Source organism: Felis catus, chromosome F1 (assembly GCF_018350175.1).
Source record: "Felis catus isolate Fca126 chromosome F1, F.catus_Fca126_mat1.0, whole genome shotgun sequence".
NCBI lineage: Eukaryota > Metazoa > Chordata > Mammalia > Carnivora > Felidae > Felis > Felis catus.
Window position 1 is genome coordinate 12,232,875 of NC_058384.1, and position 25,746 is coordinate 12,258,620.

A 25,746-nucleotide genomic window follows, 5' to 3' on the forward strand; every position below is an offset into this window, starting at 1 on the left:
GGCGTTGGCGGGACGGGTTTGAAGGCGTGTTCCTGGGCGAAAGATGTCGCAGGAACGCGCGGTCGCGGCGAGCGCCGTCCGGCTGGAAGAGTTAAGTAGCTGGTCGCAGGAGCTATGTCGCCGGGAACTGCCGTCTGTCCTGCCCCGGCTCCTTATATCCTTTGTCACCTCCACCTGGAATGGGATGTGGGGCAGCCCTTCCAGCCTTTCTCCGGCCTCGTCACGTTCGCCGCCGGGCCGTGTTGTGTTCCTGCGGCCTGAGCCCTCTCCTCGTCGATTGGAGAGATGAGTGAAGGAGGGGGAGCCCAGGGGACCGGGGCTGCCCAGGCCGAAGGCACGCCTCCCTCCGGCACTGGAAGGGCTCGCAGTGGACCCGATGATTTTGGCAGTGGATGTGGCGGGTTTTTTTCCGGGCGTTTGTGCCTTTGGGTTTTTCTGTGCTCGTCACGTGTAATTAAATGTAAATACCTTTCCTTGGGGTAACGGGGGGCGGGGGGGGGGGAGGGCAAGTGCTCAGACCTGAGCTGTAAGGTGAGCACTGACTCCCTAAGAGGTAGATACTCTGACCTCCTGTCTCTCGAATGGATGGGGCATCGGAATACCTTTCCCAGTATTAGGAGAATTAAAAGATGTAGTTCTGCCATGGTGCAGAGTTCCAGTCATTAAAAATGTTACTCTTCTTCTCAGAACTCTGTTCCATTATTGCTGGTTAGGAGTTGCTTCCTTTTCTAATTGGCTTTCATCTGCCGGGTTCGAATTAGTTAATGCCTCCCTTGTGCAGGTGCATACTGTTTTGTAGTCGTCCTGCGGTTGTAAATGGCGCCTGGAATCCTATCGCTCCGTGTTGAAAGGTAATCTTTTTTTTTTTTTTTTTAAACATCTTTCAGCTCACCTTCAACATAAAGCCACACTGAAAAGAAAAAAAAGGGCTTCACTTTAGAGAGTTTCAAATAATTTTTTACAACTAAAGCCAAATGTAATGTATTACCGTTACGCAGAAGTCATTCACATAGGCAGTGGCAAAATCCCACTTAGGTGCCAGAGATCTTTCTTAGTCATTGTGCATTGCCATCCTCAAGGATGTTGACTTGGGAAATATAGCCATCCTCCCACCCCAGAACATCTGGGCACATAACACATACCCCGCCAGGGTGTTATGTTTTGGGGGAACAAAGATAAGGAACACGGCTCCTCTTTTCCCCCTCAGGTTTATGGATGACATCAGTAATTGCAAGTCAATATTCCCACTTGGTTTTGCATCTCAAACTTAATGTTCAAAAGAACCTAAACCTGTTTGTTCTTCCCCCAGTTTTCAACACTTCTTTTTTTTTATTAATTTTTTTTAAATGTTTGTTTATTTTTGAGACAGAGAGAGACATAGCATGGATAGGGAGGGTCAGAGAGAGAGAGGGAGACACAGAATCTGAAGCAGGCTCCGGGCTCCGAGCTGTCAGCACAGAGCCTGATGCAGGGCTTGAACTCATGGACCATGAAATCATGACCTGAGCCGAAGTCGGATGCTCAACCGACTGAGCCACCCAGGCGCCCCAGTTTTTAACACTTTTCAACAAATGAAAGTTAAGTTTTTAATCTATAGTCCCATCACCCAAACCTAATTATTTTCATGTTTTGCGTTTGACATTTATTTTCCAGTCTTTACTTGCATGTCCAGGTAAGCATAACTTATGTTTAATTTTGGAAGAGGCTAGAACCTTTTGGACCTTTGCTGAAATTTTTCCATAAAACAAATCCAACCCTACCGAACAAAAATGAGTTAGGGGGTGCCTGGGTGGCTCAGTCGGTGGAGCATCCGACTCTTGGTTCCAGCTGGGGTCATGATCTTGTGGTTTCTGCATTTGAACCCCACCTCTGGCTCTGCACTCACAGTGCCTGCTTGGATTCTCTGTCTCCCTCTCTCTCCGTCCCTCCCCTGCTCGCTCTATATCACTCAAAGCAAACGTTGAAGCAAGAAAGATTTAAAGTGAGTTATGCCTCATTTTGATTGCTGCGGTAAAATCCATATATGCAAAGTAAGGTGTCAGAAGAATCCATTCTTGTATTAGTGTGATGGGATTATACTTTATTCATTTTTCTTGCTGACATATTCTTTATTATTACGCAGTAAAACATTTCCAACAATTCTTGATGGTATATAAGTGTACAGTTCATAATGCGATTATTGTTAACTTTTGTAATGAACATAGAGTAATTTTTGGTCACTTATTTGTAAGCATCTGCTGTGTGCAAAAGAATCTCAGACTGATCAGGTTGGTAAGATAGGTCCACAAGTAATATGAAAAGAAGGTAGAACGTGTTGAGTGGCTTTAGACAGGTGCAAATAAAGTACTGGAGAGGTGCTCAGGAGAAGAAATTTCTTTCCTGTGTTAGAAACCAGAAGCCTATGGATTAGTATAGTATTGTTCCTCATCTGTCAAAGGTATGTCTACTACACGTAGTTGGAAAAGACAGTTTTATCCCTGAGCAATTTTGAAAATATTTCCTTGGGTATATTCATTATATTGTAGTTTATTTACCTAATAACATTACATTTTTAAAAGCAAAATTAGGGGCACCTGGGTGGCTCAGTCGGTTGAGCGCCCGACTTCGGCTCAGGTCACAATCTCGCGGTCCGTGAGTTCGAGCCCCGCGTCAGGCTCTGTGCTGACTGCTCAGAGCCTGGAGCCTGTTTCAGATTCTGTGTCTCTTTCTCTCTCTGACCCTCCCCCGTTCATGCTCTGTCTCTCTCTGTCTCAAAAATAAAATAAAAACGTTAAAAAAAATTTAAAAAAAAAAAGGCAAAATTAAGCCAGTCTAATTTCAGTTTGAGTCTAATTTCAATTTCTTACTGATCATTGCTTAAACTTCAAGAAGGCTACTTTTTAGATTGATTCTTAGTAGTGAATATTCTATTACTGTGATACTCGTATCTTCCTTAATTTTTTTACTCTATGTATCAGCATTCTGACAATTGGATCGAGCATATTCGTAAGTAAAATTATCTTAATTGTTTGATTTACCTTGATGTCATTAAGGTCTGAGTCGTATGTATCTCAATAACAGTTTCATATTCCCTTCAAATGTCTTCTTCTTGTAGTGCTCCAGCCTCTGTAAATTTCAGTTACTTAAAATGACCAATTCCTTCAAATTATTTAAATTCTATTTTGGGTGGATACCAAATCTATTGATAATGCACATGTAAGAAGCACGTTGTAAATTTTAAATGTTAGTTGTGACACCGTTCAGACTTATATAAAACATAATTTGCGGTCTGCTTTCAGGGTGACTTTCTCATCTTCATCTCTGTTCTTAATCTTAGTTGGCTTATTTATTTATTTAGCTGGGAGAAGGGATGAATTAAAGTCTAGACTCCACAGTTTACTCATTTATTTTGAGTTAGCTTATTTACATTTCACTTGGTTGTGGAATATTTATAATTTTCAATCTATGTAGCCTGTTTGGCTTAATTTTTTAAAGTAATAATTACTTTTTATCCTGAGTATAAGAGTTATTCATTGTAGAAAATTTGAAACATGCATAAAAACAGAAAAGATAATGGAACACCCATTAATTTGAAGTAGTCAATAAGATTTTGGTATAGAACGTTCTCATCTTGGTTCTGTATATTCTTCCCAGGCTATCTATTATTCATGTTTATATGTATTAAGATTGGGATTATAGGGGCGCCTGGGTGGCTCAGTCGGTTAAGCGTCCGACTTCAGCCAGGTCACGATCTCGCGGTCCGTGAGTTCGAGCCCCGCGTCGGGCTCTGGGCTGATGGCTCGGAGCCTGGAGCCTGTTTCCGATTCTGTGTCTCCCTCTCTCTCTGCCCCTCCCCCGTTCATGCTCTGTCTCTCTCTGTCCCAAAAATAAAATAAACATTAAAAATTAAAAAAAAAAAAAAAAATTGGGATTATACTATTTTGGAAACTTTTCACTTAACCTTAAAGTATTGTGAATTTTTTTTTTTATGGTTTCAAATGATCTCTAATAATAATTTTATTTATTTATTTTTAATAATTTAAAGATACCAAATCCTATTCAATAGATGTATGCACATCCGTTAAGTGGTCCTCAGTGGCTGGACATACAGGGTTGTTTTTTTTGTTTTTTGGGGTTTTTGTTTTTGTGTTATTATTTCAGCTACTTAATAGTTTCTCTACATAGAATGTGGCATTTTGAAACTGTACAGAGTTCTGGATTAGTAGTACTTACAGATTCTTGGATTTGGGGAAGGAGCAGTGATCTTTGTTGGCTGATACAAGTTAATTTTCTTACAAAATATGTTGCTATTTCACTTTATAGAAATTCTAAAAATTATCGTGGAAATGTTTTTACCTCATATGAACCACCTGACATTAGAACAGACTTTCTTCTCACAAGTGTTGCCAAAGGTATAGTACTATTATTATTTTAATCAATGTACATGTTATAAAGGCTGTTTATATCTAGCCTCAGTTTTAGATAATTTATTCTTAACTGTGGCTCCATTTTTCCAAATGTATCACACATATTTGAAATACAAATAAGGTAGTAAGAAATAGATCTCATGTGAGAACATGGTGTTAGGGTGATCATTAGGTGATTAAAAACTTCTATTTTCAAATAGTATAGATCTTTCATTAATTGAATTTATATTATTTGTAGCTACTTTAAACACTCTTGTATTTTAAAGCTATTCAGTGAGGCCTTCCCCGAGTATCTCTGGAAATGGCATACTCAATTTGTGAAAACAACGAGCAGAATATATCTGAGGAGGCATTAGAGGGAGAAACTGTGGTGCTCACGTTGGTTCCAGTTAATGAGGAACCTAAGGAAGAACATCAAATGGAGCCAAGTGTTTCTTCAACCTCAGAAGTTGGCATGGAGGTGCCTGGGACAAACGATAAAGTTTGTCATCCTCAAATGAGTGAACAATTCAAGCCTTATCCAAAACATAGCTGTTGTAATACATCGATCCTTCCCTTGCCAACCAGTTTGTCTCCGGTTAATAAAGTATGTTGGGACACATTGCGGAGCTGGTGCCAGCAGTTTAACTTGAGGACCGATGGCTGGAAAATGGATGTTGATCTGAGGCTCCAAAAACACGCTTACTCTGAAATAAACGAGAATATTCCTAAAATATCACGAGGCCAGATTGCAGTTGTGTTCGACAGAATGCAAGATAGCCTACATTGCCTGCATGTACCTTGGTTTGTTTATTCATTCACATATTAAAAGTCATCTTGGGTGCTTCCAACTTTGGGCAATTATGAATGAAGCTGCTTTATTGTGTGCAGGTCAAAAAAAAAAATAAAAAAATAAAGCTATTCTGTGAAAATTTGGGGATGAATGATGAAGTTAGCTAAGTATCTTCTCTGTAGAGTTTATTAATAATTGTTAAATTTTATTGCCTAGAAAAATGGAGCCAAATTTTATTCAGGAAGGCTTAGAATAACCAAGAGAAAACACTAAGTTCACCATCTACATTATTACCTTTTAGATATAGATATAGATATAGTTATAGATATAGTGTACTTTTTCTTTGAAAAGCACAGGCAATTTTCTTTTTTTTTTTAACAGGAAATTAAAGGTATTTTGGTTCCAAAATTAAACATTTTTTGAATGGTACCTTATCTCTTATTAGAATGGTTTTCTAAATTTACCTTTGAAGCAGATAATCATCAAAATTCCTGTTACTCATATTCACTTGATTGTTCTCTTATCTAAAAGTTTCTTAGAATTTGTTCTTGGCCACCAGAAAAAGATCCAGCTGTTATATAGATTAAAATAAGGATGTTGAGTGTTAACTTGCCTTTGGGAAATAACATCCTCTTTAATTACATTGTGTTGTTATTCTTGCAATGTTTAGACCATTTAAATTGTGAGTATTAAGATCTTAGGATAGCTAACTTCTCACAGACCAAAAAACTTAGTTCTGAGGCCACGTACTGTAGCCCTAACCCAGGAATGGTATTTTGAGTTGCTCAAAAGGAGGAACTGCTTAGAATACAAGTGAACAAGTAGTTCACCAATTCATCATCACTAGCAGAAAATACTCTTGTAAATACCCATATGAGTGTTGATTGGTTAAGACCATCAACTTTTACTGTGTAGAGGAGCACTTACCTTTAATGGATTTTATTAAATAGATTCAAACCACAGAAATGGAAAACAAATAAATTTCTGTCTGAGGCTTTTTTAGAGAGATAATATCATATGAATACTTTATATATATAAAAACATATATTTTTACTTTAATAAGTGCAGTTGTTAAGCTAGATAATATCCCATGGCTGTTAGTAATGAAAACTTGCCTGTCATTTTTTTCACTTTAAAAATATGTCTTTCCCTTTCTTGTGTTTTCTGTTACTCCTATTTATAATGTGCTTTGTTTTCACAGACTGTGAAATTATTTGATGACATGATGTACGAGTTGACCAGTCAAGCCAGAGGACTGTCAAGCCATAATTTAGAAATCCAGACCACTCTAAGGAATATTTTACAAGTATGTCAAATACATTAGAAAGGGTATAGAGGAGGAGCTTAAACAGTGTAAGAATTTTTGTACTGATATTAATTAAGTGATATATCCTTTGTGTAGTGGTCCAGTGCTGGAATTAAACTTACAGAATTAAAGATACGAATGCAAAAAAGTAAATCTTGAATTTTTTAATACAGTTTCATGCTGAGTATAAGACAGCAAATAATCAAGATAGCATGCCCTACCTGTAATTTCCAAGTGTATATGGAGAACACCTACCATATGCTTTGATGTGTGGGTTAGTATTCCAACTTTTGTTTTTTAACCAAATGGCTAGCTAGTTGTCCCGATAACGTAGTTCTGATAGATTGAAGTTCAATGAAAGAAGGAACAGAGTGTCCATTGTGTTCACTGCTGTATCCCTAGTACCCAGCGTATCGTCTGATACCTTTGTATGTTTGTGCACAAAAACATAACTGAATGAAACCTCTTCCCTTATTTCCAGACAATGGTGCAGCTCTTAGCAGCTCTTACAGGATGTGTTCAGCATATCTGTGCCACACAGGAGTCCATCATTCTAGAAAATATTCATAGTCTTCCTTCCACAGTCCTACATGTAATCAAAAGTACATTTGTACATTGTAAGGTGAGTAATGAGTGTAAGTGTACTTTAAATGGCCTAGAATCCGCAGGCAAAAGGGCTGAAGAAAATAGTGTTTGTACGTAAGATTTTACATATTAGCCTATATTATTGGAATAAACTTTTCCATAGAACAAAGAACCACGAACAGGCATACTTTGTTTTATTGCACGTTGCAAATAGTGCGCATTTTTGCAAATTGGAGGTTTGTGACAACCCTATGTTTAGCCAGTCTGTTGGTGCCATTTTTCCAACATTTGCTTGTTTCGTGCCTCTGTGTCACATTCTGGTAATTTTTCCAATATTTCAAACATTTTCGTTATTATATTTGTTATGGTGATCTGTGATTAGTGATTATAACTTGCTGAAAGCTCTGATGATGGTTAGCATTTTTTAGCAATAAATAATTTTTTTTTTTTTAATTTTTTTTTTTTCAACGTTTATTTATTTTTGGGACAGAGAGAGACAGAGCATGAACGGGGGAGGGGCAGAGAGAGAGGGAGACACAGAATCAGAAACAGGCTCCAGGCTCTGAGCCATCAGCCCAGAACCCGACGCGGGGCTCGAACTCACGGACCGCGAGATCGTGACCTGGCTGAAGTCGGACGCTTAACCGACTGCTCCACCCAGGCGCCCCGCAATAAATAATTTTTGATTAAGGTACATACATTGTTTTTTTGGACATAATGCTATTTCACACTTAGTAGACTACAGTGTAGTGTAAACATAGTTTTTATGTGCACTGGGAAACCAAAAACTTTATTTAACTCATTTTATTGCAGTAGTTTGGAACTGAACCTGCAATATTTCTGAAGTATGCCCGTATGTAAATATTTGCTTCAAAATAAGTGGTTATAAGGAAGTGATTAAAAATGGGCTTTTGCGGTTTTATGTTTGTTGTTTTATTCTATTTCCTTACTATAAAGAAAGAAGAGAGATAGATTTGTGTTGAATCACAGGAATCCTGAAATTGTTCTGTCATGGCATTGGTGGATGAGATGAATTCCTTAATGATTGGGTGCCTCTGAAAGGACACCAGCCCTTTTTCAGTCCATCTCTACATTCCTGAGGCAGCTTTAAAGCACCAAAGCTGGCCTACAATTTGTGGGTCTCAGGCAGTTTTGATACTGGTATGGTTCGGTGAATAAAAATCGCTAGTTTAACTAACACTTCTCTTTGGTGACAGGGCTAAAAGTCTGCACCTGACCGAATGTTGTGTATCTCCCTTTTAGTTTTTTTTTTTATATTTGCAAGGTCTCAGAAGTCAGAAATCCTATTTTAGGGGCACCTGGGTGGTTCAGTTGGTTAAGTGTCCGACTTCAGCTCGGGTCATGATCTCGCGATCCATGAGTTGGAGCCCTGCGTTGGACTCTGTGCTGACAGCTCAGAGCCTTGAGCCTGCTTCGGATTCTGTGTCTCCCTCTCTCTCTGCCCCTCCCTCGCTCGCAGTCTCTCAAAAATGAATAAATGTTTAAAAAAAAAATCCTATTTTATGTGTGCCTGCATCTCTTGAAGTACACTGTTCATAATGAATGGTCATTTGTTTAATGAATAAATACGTGGTTCAGTAAAAAGCACTAAAGTTATGAGCTCTGATAGAATGAGTTAAAGTAAATTTGGCTCTTGAGCTTTTCATGATTTGCTGTTTCTTTTATTTTTATTTGTGATCAGGATAGCGAATCTGTCTATTCTGGGCATTTACACCTAGTTTCAGACCTTCTCCAGGCTCTTTTCAAGGAGGCCTATTCTCTTCAAAAGCAGCTAATGGAACTGCTGGATATGGTTTGCATGGACCCTTTATTAGATGACAATGATGATATTTTGAATATGGTGATAGGTAAGTGAAGAAAACTTCCTACTTAGTATATGACATATATTGACTAAACTGCATATCCATTCGGTTACCGAACTGAATGGTACCGAAACGTTGTTTCGAATGATTCATGGTATCTTATTATGTATAAAAAAAATTAAACACTACCTGATAAGTTTTTAGTCTTCTAACTTTTAGAACTTATAAAATTGCTATGTGATGCCTTAACATAGATTTGTGTATTCTCAGTGTTCGCCATACATGATTTTTCCAAGAAAGTTGTGCAACTGTATACCTTGTAAAATAATTTAGATTTTGAGGCAGTAGTTCTTAGAGTGTTTAAAGCATTAGCTCAGTAGGAAATGAAGTTTGCATTTCTTCCCAGAACACATCTAGTTACATATATATGTACATGTTTCTAAATGTGTATGTATGCACGTTCATTTATTATACGTAAAATAATAACCTTTTTTACATGTTTCATTTTTAAAGAATTGCTGATTGCTACCTCATAATTCTACCACCCAGAGTTTGAAAAACAGTAATATCAGGGCGAAGATTGCATACATAGCTTCAGCATAAAGAGATAAGTTGGTTTTGTGCAGTATGTCAGGAGTACCTCTTGGTCTGTAACAGACCACCCCCAAATCTAGTGGATTAAAACAGCTACTGCTGTATTTATTCACGGTTCTGTGAGTCAGCAGTTTAGGCTGGGTTCAGCTTGGACAGCTTTCTCTGCTCCACATGGTGCACCTGTCTCACTTGTGTTTTTGTGGTCGGTGACCTCACGCGTATCTGGCTTTTGGCAGAGGCAGAAGCACCGAGCCAGCCCTGTGTGGCACATCGTCCAGGAGACCAGCCCAGGCTCGGTCATCAAGAGAGAATAAGCCCCAGTGTGCAAGCACTTTTTAAGTCTTTGCTGTCCTTATAGTTATTGTCCTGTTGAACAAAGCAAGTCATGTGGCTAAGCCCCAGGTCAGTGTAGAAGGAAACTGCCCAAGAGAAGAGTGTGGACACAGAAGGGGAAGTCACTGGCCATTTTTACAAATAAAATGGAAGAGTAGAAGCTTTCCTTAAACACTGTGCAGATTTACTTTCATTCTTCCCTGTTGGGAGTTCTTTCCTTTGCAGCGTATTTTGTCATTTTGGATTAGAATATCTGTAGAATATTTCAGTCATAATAGGGCACAACTTTTATTCCACCGAACATTTTAGTTTTATTTAGATCATTTAGTTTTATTTAGGTAGGTGTAAATGTCAAAAATTAATTTTCTGTATTTATAAAAACAAATCAAAAGTGTGATACTTTTTAATAATTATTCTGAATCAGTTTTTTTCTAATTGCATTACCTAATTTAATAGATGTCAAAATTCTTCAGTAGATATGTTTATAGGGCAAACGCACCCCATATGACATTTGAATGTCCTAAGAATTCCGTTATCTTTTTTTTTTTGTAGTTATTCATTCATTGTTGGATATCTGCTCTGTTATTTCCAGCATGGACCATGCATTTCATGCTAATACTTGGAAATTTATAATTAAGTAAGTTGTTTTTCTTTGCTTTTGCTTTTTGTAATGTATTTTCTATATTCCAATTCTTAATTATTTGTAAGTTTTTGTAGATTGCATTTTAAAACATTTTTGTATGGGTATGTATAAATAATGTTTACTGACGCTGCTGTCTGGTAATTCACATATTGTACATGTAGCTCCCAGACTGAATTGGACTTCTCCACTGTGCTACTTCTAAAATTAAAAAAGTATTTAGACTTTGTTACTAGTACTTCTGAAATAATGGGCCATGGGCCTTAACCACTTGACTACTGCTCCTGTAATTTAACCCATCAAGTGTTTTGTTTCCAGGCTTAGATAAATAGCCATAATTAGAGCTAAATATAATCCCTTTGTTATATGCCTTTGAGTTGTTGAAGTTTAATTTCACTTATAAAGTCATTTTAGCTAGAGTGTTACGAAGGGTTACCAGGGAGAGTACCCATCAGATTCTCGGGGGTGGGAAGAGGTAGACTTGAGATGTAAAATGGCTAAGAATCTCTACTTTATACACACGCATAAAACATTAAAGGCCAGTGTAGTATTTTTAGGTCTTAGATACTTCTCTTGCACCACCAGGAGGTTACTAATTTGCCAACAAGTAAAGGTGCAGTGGTTAAAAGTGTCAACCCAGAGCCCATACTGCATGTGTTTGAATCCATTCTGAAATCACTTCCTCTTCCTGAGCACTCGGACAAGATGGTTAACTTCTCTGAGCCTTAGTTTGCTTATATGAAAATGGGAGTAATAACAATAGCACCTTCTTGGTGGGTTTATAGTGAGAGTTAATTTGAGTGTATCGATATGAAATGCTTACAGCTCTGCATGGCACGTAGCAAGTGCCTAATGAACTACCACATTATCATCATTATCAAATATTTTCTACTCCTGGACCCTTCCAATTCATTTGCTAGCCAGTGTTCAGTCTGATCTTTTGAAAATGTAAATTAGATCATGTCACTCTGCTGCTTAAAATCCATCCCAGTTTACTAAGAGATACAACTTCATCCTCTCCAGCCTCTGCCTTCTTCACCAGCTCATCTCTGCTGCTCTCTCCCTGCTCTGACTTCCTCAAACATACCAAACTCTCCAATCCTGGGGCCTCCTCATGCTCTTTCCCTCTGCCTGGGATGTTCCTCTCCCGTAGGCCACACCTAGCTGACTCCTGCTTATCTTTTCAGTTCGCAGCTTCAGCGTTACATCCTCAAGATAACTTTGATATTCTCACCCTGAGAATAAGTTATTTCAGGTCTCTCTATTGTAGCACCCTGGACTTTTCTATCTCAGCATTTATCACAACTGTAATTATTCTTAAAATTATGTGATGTTCTCTCTTGTGCTAGACCAGAAGTTCCATGCAGGCAGGGCAGAGATTGTGTTTTCATTCACTTCTCCATCCCCAGGGCCTAGCAGAATATCTGGAGCATTAAATTCAATTAACATTTTATAAGGAGCAATAAAAAAATAGCCACTTACTAAGCTAACATGACACCTTCAGAAGTAGCATCAGCATATCTTAATTATGCCATGTCTAATATATATATGATCCATTGTGATTTTTACATGTTACTTCAAGTCCTAGTTCTTTTTTTTTTTTTTTTTTTTAATTTTTTCACGTTTATTATTGAGAGACAGAGAGCATGAGCATGGGAGGGGCAGAGAGAGGGGGAGACCCACAATCCGAAGCAGTCTCCAGGCTCCGAGCTGTCAGCACAGAGTCCAACGCGGGGCTCGAACTCACAAACCGTGAGATCATGACCTGAGCTGGAGTCGGACGCTCAACCGACTGAGCCACCCAGGTGCCCCTCAAGTCCTGTTTCTATGGTCCTATGTTACTTGATGTATTACTTGTGATTGTTTCTTTTTATTCATTTAGGCAGAGCCTTAAGCACCAGTCGGTTATAAAGAGTCAGCTGAAACACAAAGATATAATTACCAGCTTGTGTGAAGACATTCTTTTCTCCTTCCATTCGTGCTTACAGTTAGCTGAGCAGATGACGCAGTCAGATGCACAGGTAAAATAGAGTCTAAACAGCACGTTGAACCGTCGTTCTTTTTTCCTTTGGCAGTTAACAATCTCATTTGAATCTATGGATCGGTTTACCTTAAAGGATTTTCACTTACTTCGTTTTTGTTTTTTTCAATCTAGGATTATTTACAGCCCGTGATTACTTTTCACCCCAAACATTGCATTAGACTCTGCCAGCTCTTATTCCCTCTAGAGACTAGTTGTTCCCTTTATACATAATGACTGGTTGGTTGAGGCACTCCCCTCAGAATCCTGTGATTCTTTTCTACCCTCGGACAAAAGTCTAACTCCTTAGTTCTGTGTTCACTTAAGGTCGTCTCGATACAGCCACAGTCAGCCTTTTTTTCACCAATCCATCGCAACCTGTAATGATGTGATATATAAGTTTCCTGGGCATATGTATGTATCGGTGTTTTCAGATTGATGCGCGCTTACGTTTATTTTGATTTCAGAAAGTTACAGCGTTGAATGGACATCCCATTCATGAAACATACTGTACTCTAAAAATTTGTAATAAGCTTATTGGGAATTATAGTTCATTTTCCTAAATCGATTTATACATAGTGCCTTTTGTTCTCAGACTAGCCCTTTAAATTTTATTTAACTCATAATGACCCTAAATTATAGGACTGATAGTGGTCAGGACCTAAGAGTTGTATGTAATAACTTCAGTGGGAAAATGAGTTAAATATTTCTTCCTTAAAGTAACCGTAACCTCCTTTCCTGCTGTAGACTTGCTAACTGATACAGGCAATTCCTTTGTACCTGTGCTCCTTCCTGCTTTGCCTTCAGGCGGGTGGGCATGTAAGGATTCATCCCTTTCCTAAGCACTGGTTGCAATTCCTGGGGCAGAGATGATCTGGAAAGACAGACCCTAGGGGAGGATGGGAGTTTGAAACTGAGGTTGGTAAGAACGAACTGAGGAGTGGCTTTAGGAAGGGGCTAACCTTTTCCTTCTTGCTTCTCTTTCTCTTATCTGTTCTCCCCTTACATCTGTTTTCCCCTGTTGTTTTCCATCCCCACTTCTGTCCTTCTACTGCCCTTGCCAATTCCCCTCACCTTCCTGTGAGGAGGAGACATTTGGTTGGCTGTCTTGTGTCAGTGGCAGGAAGGCTGTTTTCTTCTCCACCTTTATCCTCAACCCCGACCTTCTCTTTTCCCAGTTTCCTTCTTGCTTAACTTGACCCCACAGACTCTCCAGCTAGTGCTGGGAAAGTAAGATTAGACAGAGATTGTGGGACAGGAGAGAGACAGGGAGAGCCCAAGCAACAGTATAGTGGAAGAGAAAAGAAGTCCTGAGGCCTGACTAGGGTGGCTCTTTGTACACAAAGTATTTAAGTTCAGCTTGTTAGAAACGGCTTGTATATAGAAATCAAAGAATTTAAATTATATGGAGCGCTTGGGTGGCTCAGTTGATTGGGCGTCGGACTTCGGCTCAGGTCATGATCTTAAGGTCCGTGAGTTCAAGCCCTGCGTTGGGCTCTGTGCTGACAGCTCAGAGCCTGGAGCCTGTTTCAGATTCTGTGTCTCCCTGTCTCTCTGCCCCTCCCCTGCCCACGCTCTGTTTCTGTCTCTCTCAAAAATAAATATAAACATGAAAAACAACTTTTTTTAAAGAATTTAAATTATAAACTTTCCTAACTGCCCAAGGAAATTTTCATGTATTCCCTTGTGAAAATTTGGGACTGATAAAGTGACTAACACTACTGACTGCCCACTGCCTGAAAGGGAGCTTTGAGATGGTCTGTGTAGGTTGTCCGTTTTGAACTCATAATTCTGGTCAGCAGCGCCCTCTGCTGTTCACTATTGATATTTATTGAGGAATTGACCGATTTATATTAAAGTCCTGAAGCAGTTTTCTCACTGCGTTTTCAAAAACATCAAAATAAAACCACCAGATTTAATAGCTAATATACTACTTTTGGAAGCATACAGATGTATCAGTCCCTGTATCAGGTTCCCTGCGCTGCCATAACAAACCACAAACTGGGTGCCTTGAAACAGGAATTTATTCTCCCATAGTTCTCGAGGAGAGAAGTCTGAGATCTAGCAGGAGGACCATGTTCTCTCGAAGGCTCTAGGGTAGAGTCTGCCCCATCTCTTAGTTTCTTGTGTCACTGACATTCCTTGGCTCCCAGCTGTAGAACTCCATGCTCCGCCTCCCATTGTCATGTGGTGTTCTCCGCGCGCCCCCCCCCCCCCCCCCACCGTGTCTTCACCTCATCTTCATGTAAGGACACCAGTCATTCAGAATTGAGGGTACACCCTACTCCAGTGTAACCTCATCTTAACGGATTATATCTGTGATGACCCTGTTTCTAAATAAAGTCACATTCTTAGGTACTGGAGATTAAGCTTCAACATATCTTTTTAGGGGACACAGTTCAACCTATAACAGCTCCTAAGATATTTATTTTCTGGTAAGTCTTGAACAGGTTCAAAAAGAGAATGTCTTATTAGATTTTTTAACATACAGTTTTTTAACCACAAATGATTTAGTTTTTCTGTAAAGATAAGGAAATTTATTTGTAAAGCTCTTAAATATAAATTTAATTTCCACTGTAAATGCTACTTTTGTCTATATAATGCTTGTAAAATTTGTATTTAGAGAATATACTTTTTTACATATAAATATATGGCTTACTCTAAATATGTAAATATAAAATACCTTATTTTTAAATGAAGTATCATTGACTTACTGTTTAGTTTCAGATGTACAACAGTGACTTGACATTTGTGTATACATTATGAAGTGCTCAGCACAATAAACAGAGTTACCATTTGTTGCCATGCAGCGTTATTACAATGCCATTGATTATATTTCCTATGCTGCACCTTTCATCCCTATAACTTTTCATTCCATAACTGGAAGCCTGTGCCTCCCACTGACCTTCACCCTGTTCCGTCATCCTCCTACTCCCCCTCCCCACCCCCACCTCTGGCAACCACCAGTTTGTTCTTTACACTTATGAGCCTGTTTCGGTTTTATTTTGTTTGTTTTGTTTTTTAGATTCCACATATAAGTGACATCATATGGTATTTGTCTTTCTGTGACTTCACTTAGCATAATATTCTCTAGTCCATCCATGTTGTCCCAAAGGGCAAAATTTTGTTCTTTTTTGTGGCTGAGTAATATTCTGTGGTATATATATTTATATACTACATCTTCTTTATCCATTCATCTGTAGTTGGAAACTTAGGTTCCTTCTATATCTGGGCTATTATAAATAATACTGCTATAAACATCAGGGCGCATGTATCTTTTTGAATTAACATTTTTGTTTTCATCAAAAACCCAGACATGGGATAATTGATTGTATGGCTTCTATTTTTAATTTTTTGAAGAACCACCGTACTATTTTCCACAGTGTCTATACTGATTTACATTCTGACCAACACACACTGTTGGTCAGTTTGTGTTCCCACCAACAGTGCGTGAGGATTCCCTTTTCTCTGTATCTTCACCAGCCCTTGTTATTTCTTTTTTTTTTTTTTATACTAGCATTTCTGACAGGTGTGAGATGATATCTCATTGTGGTTTTGATTTACATTTTCCTGATGATGTGTGATGCTGAGCATCTTTTCATGTGCCTGTTGATCATCTGTACGTCTTCTTTGGAAAAGTTATCTATTCAGGTCCTCTACCCATTCTTAATCAGTTTGTTTGGTTTTTTTTTGGTGTTGAGTTGTAGGAGTTCTTTATGTGTTTTAGATATTAACCCCTTACTGGTTATATTATTTGCAACTATCTTCTCCCATTCAGTAGGTTGCCTTTCGTTTTGTTGGTAATAGACGTGTACTTTTATATCTATATGCCTATGCTTAACTTTATTGCATGCTGCATTTAGATTTTATTAGTATTTTTGTTTTATTTAAAGAAAGGATGCTCAGTATTTTGAAACACTGAAAATGATCTTCCTTGCTTATATCTTCACCCCTTTTCGTTGACACTGGGATGCAAACTTTTTGTTTTGAACTATTCAGTAAATCGAGATGGGGTGATCAGTTGTACACTCACTTTTAAAAATGTCAGAATAAAAGCTGTATATTTAACTAGTATGCTTAGTAATGAAGGAAAACTGGATCCTTCAACCAAATCTGTACAATGTCTCCTTGAATGAGAAAGAAAAATTGAAAGTAGGCAAACATAATAAGTAGTGTGTCACTGGCCATTCATTTCATAAGCATTTCCAGAGTGCTTATTCTGTGTAAGTTAGATTTTCTGCCTTCAACAATTTATAGTCTAGGGCAGCAGAAAAATAAACAGGTAATTATAGAATAATTATCTTTGGAGAACTGGGTGTTGGCTTGTGGGAGTAAAGGTAGGAATCTAGTCATGAAGTCAGGGAAGATTTCTTGTGAATGACATCTAAGGTTAACATTTCTTTTTTCTTTTTTTAATGTTTATTTATTTTGAGAGAGAGAGAGTGTGTGCAACTTTGAGGGAGGAGCAGAGAGAAAGGGGGAGAGAGAATCCCAAGCAGGCTCCACACTCTGTGTGGAGCATGCCATAGGGCTCCATCTCACACCCAGTCTCATGACCTTGAGAGCATGACCTGAGCCGAAATCAAGAGACACTTAGCCCTTAAGCTTAAGATTTCTCATTGAGTGTAGGGGTACTGGGTGGCTCAGTCAGTTAAATGTCTGACTTCTGCTCAGGTCATGATCTCACAGTTTGTGAGTTCAAGCCCCGCATTGGATTCTGTGCTAATAGTGCAGAGCCTGCTTGGGATTCATTCTCTCTCTCTCTCTCTCTTTTTCTCTCTCTCCCTCCCTCCCCGTCTCTGTCTCCCTCTGCCCCTCCCCCACTTTCCCTCTCTATATCTCAAATTAAATAAAACTTAAAAAAAAGATTTATTAAGTGTATTATAAGGTCAGTGTAGATTCATAGCACTCTGTTAAGAAAATTCATGTTTGTCATTATCAGAGGAAGGTGAATTTTCATCTAACCTATTTCTGCTGAAGAGTGTTTACTGTTTCCAGATATTTTTAATAAAGGTCAAAATGAAGGGTCATATTTAATTAATGAATCATCCATTTCTGTTTTGATTGGTTTATTTAAGGTTTTGCTGTATTGGAAAGGAATCCAACGTAATCGATTAACATTAAAGTTAGTATATGCTATTTCATATGAAATTATTCTCAGAATTAAAGACAATAAGGAATCTGTTTGGCTTAAGTTTATGGTACTGATTAAAGCTTTTTGGATTATACTGTGTATTACACATTGGAGTGACAAAGCAACCCACGTTTATTGAGTTAAGTTGCCCAAAGTGTCAGGCACTGTGTAAACCTCACTTTAAACTATGGTATAAGCCACACATCACGGCCTCATAGAGAGGTTTAATAACCTTCTCAGGGTATGTAGCAGTTGTGATAGGGCCAGGATTTCAATCCAGGCAGGATGACTCCGTAGTCTCTACCTCCCCTGCAATCACATAGCTAACTTGGCATTACCCACTGTTGTATCATTTTACAAATGTAATATATACTCACAAAATCCTCACATGTTACGGAAGTATTTAACGTGGAAAGTGAAATCCTACTTTCATCTTCTAGAGAGAACCGTAGGTAAGGTTTTGATTTATTTTTGTGGGGTTAGGAAGCAAATATTAACATTTTATAACGCATTTTAAAATAATAGGATTATATACATATTGTTTTGCAACTTGATATTTTACTTAATTACCTCAGGGCTTTGTATGTCTGTGAAGATAAATCTACCCAATTCTTTTTTTTTTTTTTAATGAATTCATTTTTAGGAGAGAGCAAGTGGGAGTGGAGCAGAGAGTGAGGGAGAGAGAGGACCCCAAGTAGGCTCCGCACTGTTAGCATAGAGCCCTACACAGGACTCGAACTCCTGACCTGGGAGATCATCAGCTGAGCTGAAACCAAGAGTCGGCCGTTTTACTAGACTGAGCCACCCAGGCGCCCCACCCCCAATTCTTTTATTAATAGCTTTATGCAATTATTTATGAAAATACCTTGAATTTATTTACCCATTCTCTAGTTGATGGATACTTGGTTCATTTCAGTTTTGACTATATAAAAATGTTGCATTGCATTTCTGTGCTAGCTAGCATGTATTTCTTGTTTTCTTTTTTTCTTTTTTTGAGAGAGAGAGAGAGCCTGAGTGGGGAAAATGTCAGGGGAAGAGAGAGTTGTTGTTTTTTAATTCTTGTTTTGTTTTGTTTATCCGTTTTGAGAGAGAGAGAAAGAGCAGGAGCAAGGGAGGGGCAAGAGAGAAACCCAGGCAGGTGCCGCGCTGTCAGTGCAAAGCCCAACACCAGGTTTGAACTCACACCGTGAGATCATGACCTGAGCCAAGAGTCAGGCTTAACTGACTGAGCCACCCAGGTGCCCTGAGAGAGAGAGAGAGAGAGAGAGAGAGAGAGAGAGAATATGAATCTTAAGCAGGCTCCATGCTCATTGTGGAGCCCGATACAGAACTCCATCCCATGACCCTGGGATCATGACCTCAACCAAAACCAAGAATTGGACACTCAACTGACTGAGCCACTTAGGCTCCCCTGTGCAAGCTAGGGGATCTAAGTGGATCCCCTGTGCAAGCTAGGGGATCTGTAGGATCTAAGTGGAACTACTGCTGTGTCAAGGGAATTCAGTACTTTAGCTTTTAAAAATAATAATGCAAAGACTGTATTTTATGCTCCCATGAATGATAAAGTGGGTGTTACCCCACTTCTTCAGCAACTTTTCGATATTATCAGTCTTTTTTATGTTTGCTAATAGCCCGCACCCTTTCCCTTTAAAAGATATCTAATTAGGTTGTAAATTGAATTCTTTCAATATTAGTTTATTGGCAACTTGTATTTTCTTTTCTTTGAACTGACATGAGAAGTCTTTTATCTGTTTTCTTTCATATATCATTCTTTTATTGGTTGGAGACTTTTTTGATCATCTGTTTGCTCTCCATATAGCAAAACATAATAAGGTAGTTAAATTTCTTTTACTTTCAGATCAACCAGGGATGGCCACCCCTTTTGCTATTATAAAGTAAAATTTATTTTCAGTAGAGTTTAATTTTTTGAAATATCTCTATCATTTAATGTTTATGTTGCTCCTAACAATTCAGAGAGTTATGTTTACTTGGAAAATGCTTATGCTCTGTTTATTAAGAAATCTTCTTAGAAAATACTGTCTCATTTACAAGCTTAGCTAATTTCTTACTCTTTTCTTATTTATTATGCTTTTTTCCTTTTTTGGAACAGGATAATGCTGACTATAGATTATTTCAGAAAACACTCAAATTGTGTCGCTTCTTTGCCAACTCCCTTTTGCACTATACTAAGGTAAGGCTTATTTTGTTAAATGTGTAAATGTGAAATCTATAATAAATTATAAATTGTCCTGTTTTTATCATTCCTGCCAAAAGATCAATCTGTTGAAGTTATTTTGTGAAGAATATGTTTTATAGGTTTTTTAAAAATACTGTTATTAAATGTTGAGCACCTGTTATATCATTTAAGTTGCTACCATCATCATGTTACTATTTTTATTCAATTCTCTGGAAAAATCAGTTCTTTAAGTATAAATACAAATAAAATTACTTCTATAAGCACAAGTCAGTTATCAGAAGATAATTCAATTTGGCTTTAAATACTGTTCATAAATTACTTTTACTATATTTCTGAATTTTTTAATTATTAAAGTTGAAATGTTCAAAGTTGTAAAGCTGTATAATAATTTGAAGTAGACTTGCATATTTGGGAGTCCTTAAGATAGTAGTGATAGTTGAAGATATCTGGATGGAGTAGATAAGTTATCGAGGAAGATTATTTGGAGAGAAGAGCAGAGAATGCTTATAGCACCCGGTCCAGGAAACGTCACTAATACATATTGGTGATTTAAAAAAAAAAACAACCGTTGGTTGTCTGTGTAGAATTTGTCTTTAACTTTGTCTTCCTCTCTTTGGAGGAAAAGATGAGGGTCTCCAGTGACTGTTTCTTGTAGTTGGGACTCCCGCGCAGGCACACAGACTACCAGCACGTTGCCCTCCCTATTGGGTGTGCTGCCCGAGCTGGTCTGGGCATGTGCCACTTCCCGGTTGGCTGCTCGCACCCTGGGTTCCCTGCAGCTGGCAGGGCCCGTGGTGGGAGGGTCCTGGCACCAATGGCACTTGATGGGTGGTTACCCATCTGATAATTTGCTTGGTGTGTAGGAGGCAAAATTACACCTGATCATGCCCCTTTTAATCATTTCTTTTCTCTCAGGAATTTTTAATTTTTAAAAAAGAAAAATCAGCTTTTTTCTGTACCCTATATTACACCAGGAACTATTTATTTTACTTCCTGAGAGGTAGCCTAACCATAATGGAGCTGCACAACTGTGCTTGAATCCTAGCCATGCTGGTTTTTAGCTGTGAGACTTGATTGAGTTACTTGATATTTAGCTTTAGCTTTCTGTTCTGTGAATTGAATCTAAGATTTTTGAGAGGACTAAAATTAAACAAAGTGATACGAAGTCCCTTGCTACATGTGTACTGAGCGCTTAGTAGGTTCTCAGGAAGCGATCTCTGCTAATTGTGGTTGTAGTGACAGTTTTAACAGCAAATTAGGTGCTGATGAGCCTCATCCTCCTTGTTGTCCTCGTGCAACAACCTCTTTTTTTCTTTAATGCGGCACATCCAGGATTTTATTTTATTTTGCATGTCTTTGTGAGGGGATGTGTATTAGAAAACCACAGCGCATTCAAAGAATGAATAGAGTTGTTTTATTTTAGGAATTTCTTCCTTTACTCTCTGATTCTTGCTGCACATTGCACCAGCTTTATCTTCAGATACACAGGTAAGAAGAATGCCATGTGATCATTAAAATATAACAGTGCCATTTGAACTGTGCAGAGATCAAGCATATGCCATTCAAAATAAAACATGAAAGTAATTTTTTTTTTTTACTGTTTCAGTAAACTTTTAACTGCTTGCTTAAAATAATTAGATGTGGAAGCTTTTAAAGAATAGATTCCATGTGAGTTTTACTTACTCTTAACTAGTATCTTGTACCCGAGTGATGAATAATTGGTATGGTGATAAATACTAAAGGGAAAAAAAAAAAAAAGCCTCTGTATACATGGATGTATTGTTCTTTATCGTTGTAAATTTTTATTTTAACTTCTGTGAGATTTAAGATGTGTAGTAGTTAACTCCATCTGAGGGAAAACATTGAAATCCAGAAAAGTATTATTTAGATAGGGGCTGAGCGACATGTGAAATTGAGAGACCCTCCAAAGAGCCCTCTGTTTGACATTAAGATACTCTGTCATCTCATTTGTCCAGCAGTGCTTTCTAGTCTTCTAGACCCCTTTTTCATACCTCTCCCTCCTCAAATTTCCCACGTCTCTGACACCTTCTCCCCATTCCCCGTTGCCAGTTAACGTCCTCACTGAGTATGTCACTGAGAAGGCATGGCTTCCTCCGCTCATTGACTGTTGCTCCTGTGTCTCGGTCCATGTGGTCGCTGACCCGTGAGTGAGCGTCTGCGCCCGCCTAAGGCCGGCCTGTACGCACTGGTCCCCTGAACTCGCCTGCTCAGGGGTCTCTCTCTAGCAGTTGTTCCCTTCCCTCTTGCATCACCAGTCTTCCCTCCTACTAGGCCTTTCTCACCTGGATACCAGCATGCGGTTACTTTCCCCATGGTCGACATCGTAAGAATACAGAACAACACCTCTCGAGTCCACAGCCTCCTCCAATGCCTTCCCATTTCTCTGCCTCTGTTTACAGCAAAAGTCCCAGGAGTTGTCTGTCTATACCGCTGTCTCTACCTTTTTTCTTGGGGCCATTCTAGTCAGGCTGTCGATGCCACCACTTCGCCAAAACAGCTCTTGTCAAGCTCGTCAGTGACGTCCACGTTGCTACATCTGGTGGTCAGTTTTAAGCCTCCGCGTATGTAACCTGTTCACAGCGCTTGACCCTCCCTTTTGCACTTCCTTCCGTTGGCTTGTAGGTACCTCTCCCTCTTGTTCTCTTCTGACCTCATGGCTGTGCCTTCTCAGCAGGTCCTCTTCTCAGCTTCAGCTGGGTGGCCTGAGCGGCCAGTCCCCAGGCAACTTCGTTCTTCAAACTCATCAGGCCGAAATACCTGGTCATCTCTGACACTTTTCCTTGTTTTCGTATCCACATCTCGCCCAATAACAAATTGTCAGTGTCCCCTCCAGTATAAATAGATATACCTAGTATGTGGGTTCAGTATGTATGTATACAGAACCCAGCCAGTTCTCACCACCAGAACTGCTCACATCTGATGTCACCCATTATTGTTTCTTACCTGGGTTTCCACGGAGAGCATCCCACCCACTGTCTCCCTCCTCCCTTGCCTCCCTCTAGTCTGTCGTCCATACCATAGTCAAAGTGAGCGATAAGACATTAAGGAGATCATGGGACTTTGCTGTACAAACCTTCAAATGATTAATATTTGTTATATTATTGGTTTACTTGCTTCCTTGTTTGCTAACTGCCCCCCTTCGTTAGCATGTGAACTTTGTAAAGGCAGTGATCTGGTACGTTCTGTTTACCACTGTGTTACCTGCTTCTGGAACAGTGCATGGAGCGTATACACAGGCATCTAATAAACAGCTGTCACATAAATCAATTTAAAAATACACCATTTGATTGAGGGGCACTGGGGAGGCTCAGTCAGTTAAGCATCCGACTTCACCTCAGGTCAGGCAGTTCGTGAGTTCAAGCCCCGCATCAGGCTCTGTGCTGACAGCTCAGAGCCTGGAGCCTGCTTCAGATTCTGTGTCTCCCTCTCTCTCTGTCCCTCCCCTACTTACAATCTCTCTCTCTGTCTCTCTCTCTCAAAACAAGTAAACATTAAAAAAAATTTTGATTGAAAAACAAGTACTTGCTTTGATGCTTAGTAGCTATAGTTCAAGTCTGTGGAGTTTCATTACCTTTTATTTATGTATATCTTTCACCTTACTTATAATTTAATCTTCACAGCCACTCTGAATCAACACCACAAATGAAGAAACTGAGGTTCAAGGAGGTCAAATGAATGAACCAAACTCAAGCAACTAATAATTGACAGACTGTTGCTTTTTCCATCACACTTCAAAGGCCTCAAATGTGTATCTTAAGTGCATCCCTTCAAATGCTGTTATCTCCTGCTAGACAGGGTTTCCTCAAGTACCCTCAAGTTTGACACAATTAAAATAACATGGCAGAAAGTACTGAATGCACATCTTATTTCACATAAGTTTGGCTGAAGTTTCGTTTTAACTGTACCTCCTGAAACATCTTCCATGAAAAAGTCTTTGCATCTTCCTTCAGGACTAGTATACCATTTAATTCTCACAAAGCCCTTGTTTCTGAGCATTATTTCCTAGTAAATTCAGCATTCTGCGTTATTTTAAAACAACTTTTAATAGAAGTGTGTAAGCCAGTATTTATCAGAAATACCTTTCTATATGTAATGTTTTTACTGGTTATTTGATAATTCATATTTTCATGGTCTTTTTTTAAGGACACTGCTGTCAAAATGGTATTAAAATGCATCAAAACAATACCAAAGATTTCTATAAGGTTATAAAACTTAATTTTGTGGAATTATAGTCATGTTATTTAGTTTGGAGGTCCTCATACAATTGTGGTATCAATTTAGTACCTTGAATTTTGTTATAAAATACATGCTACTTATTTTTTCTATATTTTCACTGCTAGAAGATGAATTTACAATACCCATGTCTACCTAAAATTAGGAGAGACCTATATTAATGGATGCATTTTTTCCCTGCCTTTCCAGCAAGTTTCCTCCAAGCCTGTATGCTGCCAGGATTTCTAAAGCACAACAGGAGGAAATAGCAGGGACTTTCCTAGTCACACTGGATCCGCTCATCAGTCAGCTTCTCACATTTCAACCTTTCGTGCAGGTGGTTTTGGATAGTAAGTTAGGTAAGCTTCAAAACAGATTTAATTTTAAACCCTTCAGTAATTATTGCATGTTACAGATAGGGTTATTTCCCTTACATAATCAATCATCCCTTTTAAAAATTTTATTTAAAATTCCTTCTATTTTTTTTTAAATGAAAAATATGTTCCAAGAAAACAATTATGCCTCTACCTTCCTTTACACATCGCGAGCAGATTTCTGTTGAAATTACGTAGAGTATGTTTTTACCAATTGGTTGTAACTTAACGAACGTGTTCTTATTACGTGTGAGAGCTGCCATGTGAACTGCAGTTCCCACAGTGTCTTCTGCTGGTTGTCGTCATGGACAAGCTGCCCTCTCAGCCCGAGGATGTGCAGGCCCTGTGGTGCACAGAACGCCCGCTCCTGGAAGCGAAAACCAGGTAGCTGACACGGTGGTGGTGATGTTCAGTCACGCTAGAGAATGTTTCAGGTTTCGAATGTCCGCCATTGGGAATGAATTTGAAGTTAAGGTCTTCCAGTTAATTACTCCTGTGTAGACCTCATCTGTATTGCTACTTATAAATATAGATTCAAAATATATAAACCTGTAACAGATGCTAAAAATATTTGCAGTGTTTTAGAAGGTTTTGACTAATACTCAGTGTTATAAACGCTAAGAGTAATAGGGCAGATGCGTTTACTAACATTTAAAACTGAGCTCTGAGAAACAATGCTCTATGCTGTAAGTTCCCTCCCAGGAGATTTCACGCGTATTTGTCCCCCTTGCCACCACCAGGCAGTAGTCTTACTCCCTGGGTTATACCTGCTGTAATGTCTGCCCTCTCCTCTAGCCCGTGCCGCGTGCCACCCACCCGGTTAGTCCCCCTGAAGCCCAACTGTGAGCCTCCTGTTCTCCTCAAAAACAAACGCGTGATGGCGGAACCGCTTAGCTTTGCATCTTAAGTCCATCGCATTCTGCCGCCATCACCCATTTTTGCTGCTCGTCCTGTCGCTTGCTTGCTCTAGTCATGCTGGTTACTCCTGCCTGCCTTTTCCTCGTGCTTTGTCTTCTCTGCCTTTGTATTTTGCCTATTTCTAACTTGTTATTTAAATCCTCTATGAAGATTTCTTAAACCATTTCAATCTTACAATGACCCCTCTATCTTTTTATTTTAATGTTTATTTATTTTTGAGAGAGCAAGAGACAGAGTGTGAGCGAGGGAGGGGCAGAGAGAGAGGGAGACACAGAATCCGAAGCAGGCTTCAGGCTCTGAGCTGTCAGCACAGAGCCTGACGCGGGGCTCGAACTCACAAACCACAAGATCATGACCTGAGCCGAAGTCGGACGCTTACCTGACTGAGCCACCCAGGCGCCTCAGAATGAC

General features: G+C 39.0%; 2 protein-coding genes across 18 annotated transcripts in view; one reads left to right on the forward strand and one right to left on the reverse strand.

Annotated features, from left to right (window-relative positions):
- Positions 1 to 25,746, reverse strand: part of SELP (selectin P) — a 1,134,746-nt gene that overhangs the window by 155,932 nt on the left and 953,068 nt on the right. The window lies entirely within an intron of this gene.
- CF1H1orf112 (chromosome F1 C1orf112 homolog) overlaps positions 26 to 25,746 on the forward strand; it is a 45,250-nt gene continuing 19,529 nt past the window's right edge. For 4 of the 6 annotated variants that reach the window (XM_003999181.5, XM_045049111.1, XM_045049112.1 and 1 more), the window contains exons 1-12: positions 26 to 154; positions 2,946 to 2,985; positions 4,303 to 4,391; positions 6,380 to 6,484; positions 6,966 to 7,106; positions 8,772 to 8,937; positions 10,372 to 10,456; positions 12,342 to 12,480; positions 19,724 to 19,804; positions 21,234 to 21,298; positions 24,254 to 24,402; positions 24,672 to 24,801. In XM_003999181.5, coding sequence (XP_003999230.3) covers positions 44 to 154; positions 2,946 to 2,985; positions 4,303 to 4,391; positions 6,380 to 6,484; positions 6,966 to 7,106; positions 8,772 to 8,937; positions 10,372 to 10,456; positions 12,342 to 12,480; positions 19,724 to 19,804; positions 21,234 to 21,298; positions 24,254 to 24,402; positions 24,672 to 24,801 — 1,301 coding nt within the window. In that variant the 5' untranslated portion in view covers positions 26 to 43. Of the gene's footprint in view, positions 155 to 2,945; positions 2,986 to 4,302; positions 4,392 to 6,379; positions 6,485 to 6,965; positions 7,107 to 8,771; positions 8,938 to 10,371; positions 10,457 to 12,341; positions 12,481 to 19,723; positions 19,805 to 21,233; positions 21,299 to 24,253; positions 24,403 to 24,671; positions 24,802 to 25,746 lie in introns of those variants that run through there. The other 2 variants (XM_045049115.1, XM_045049114.1) reach the window with 2 other exon arrangements.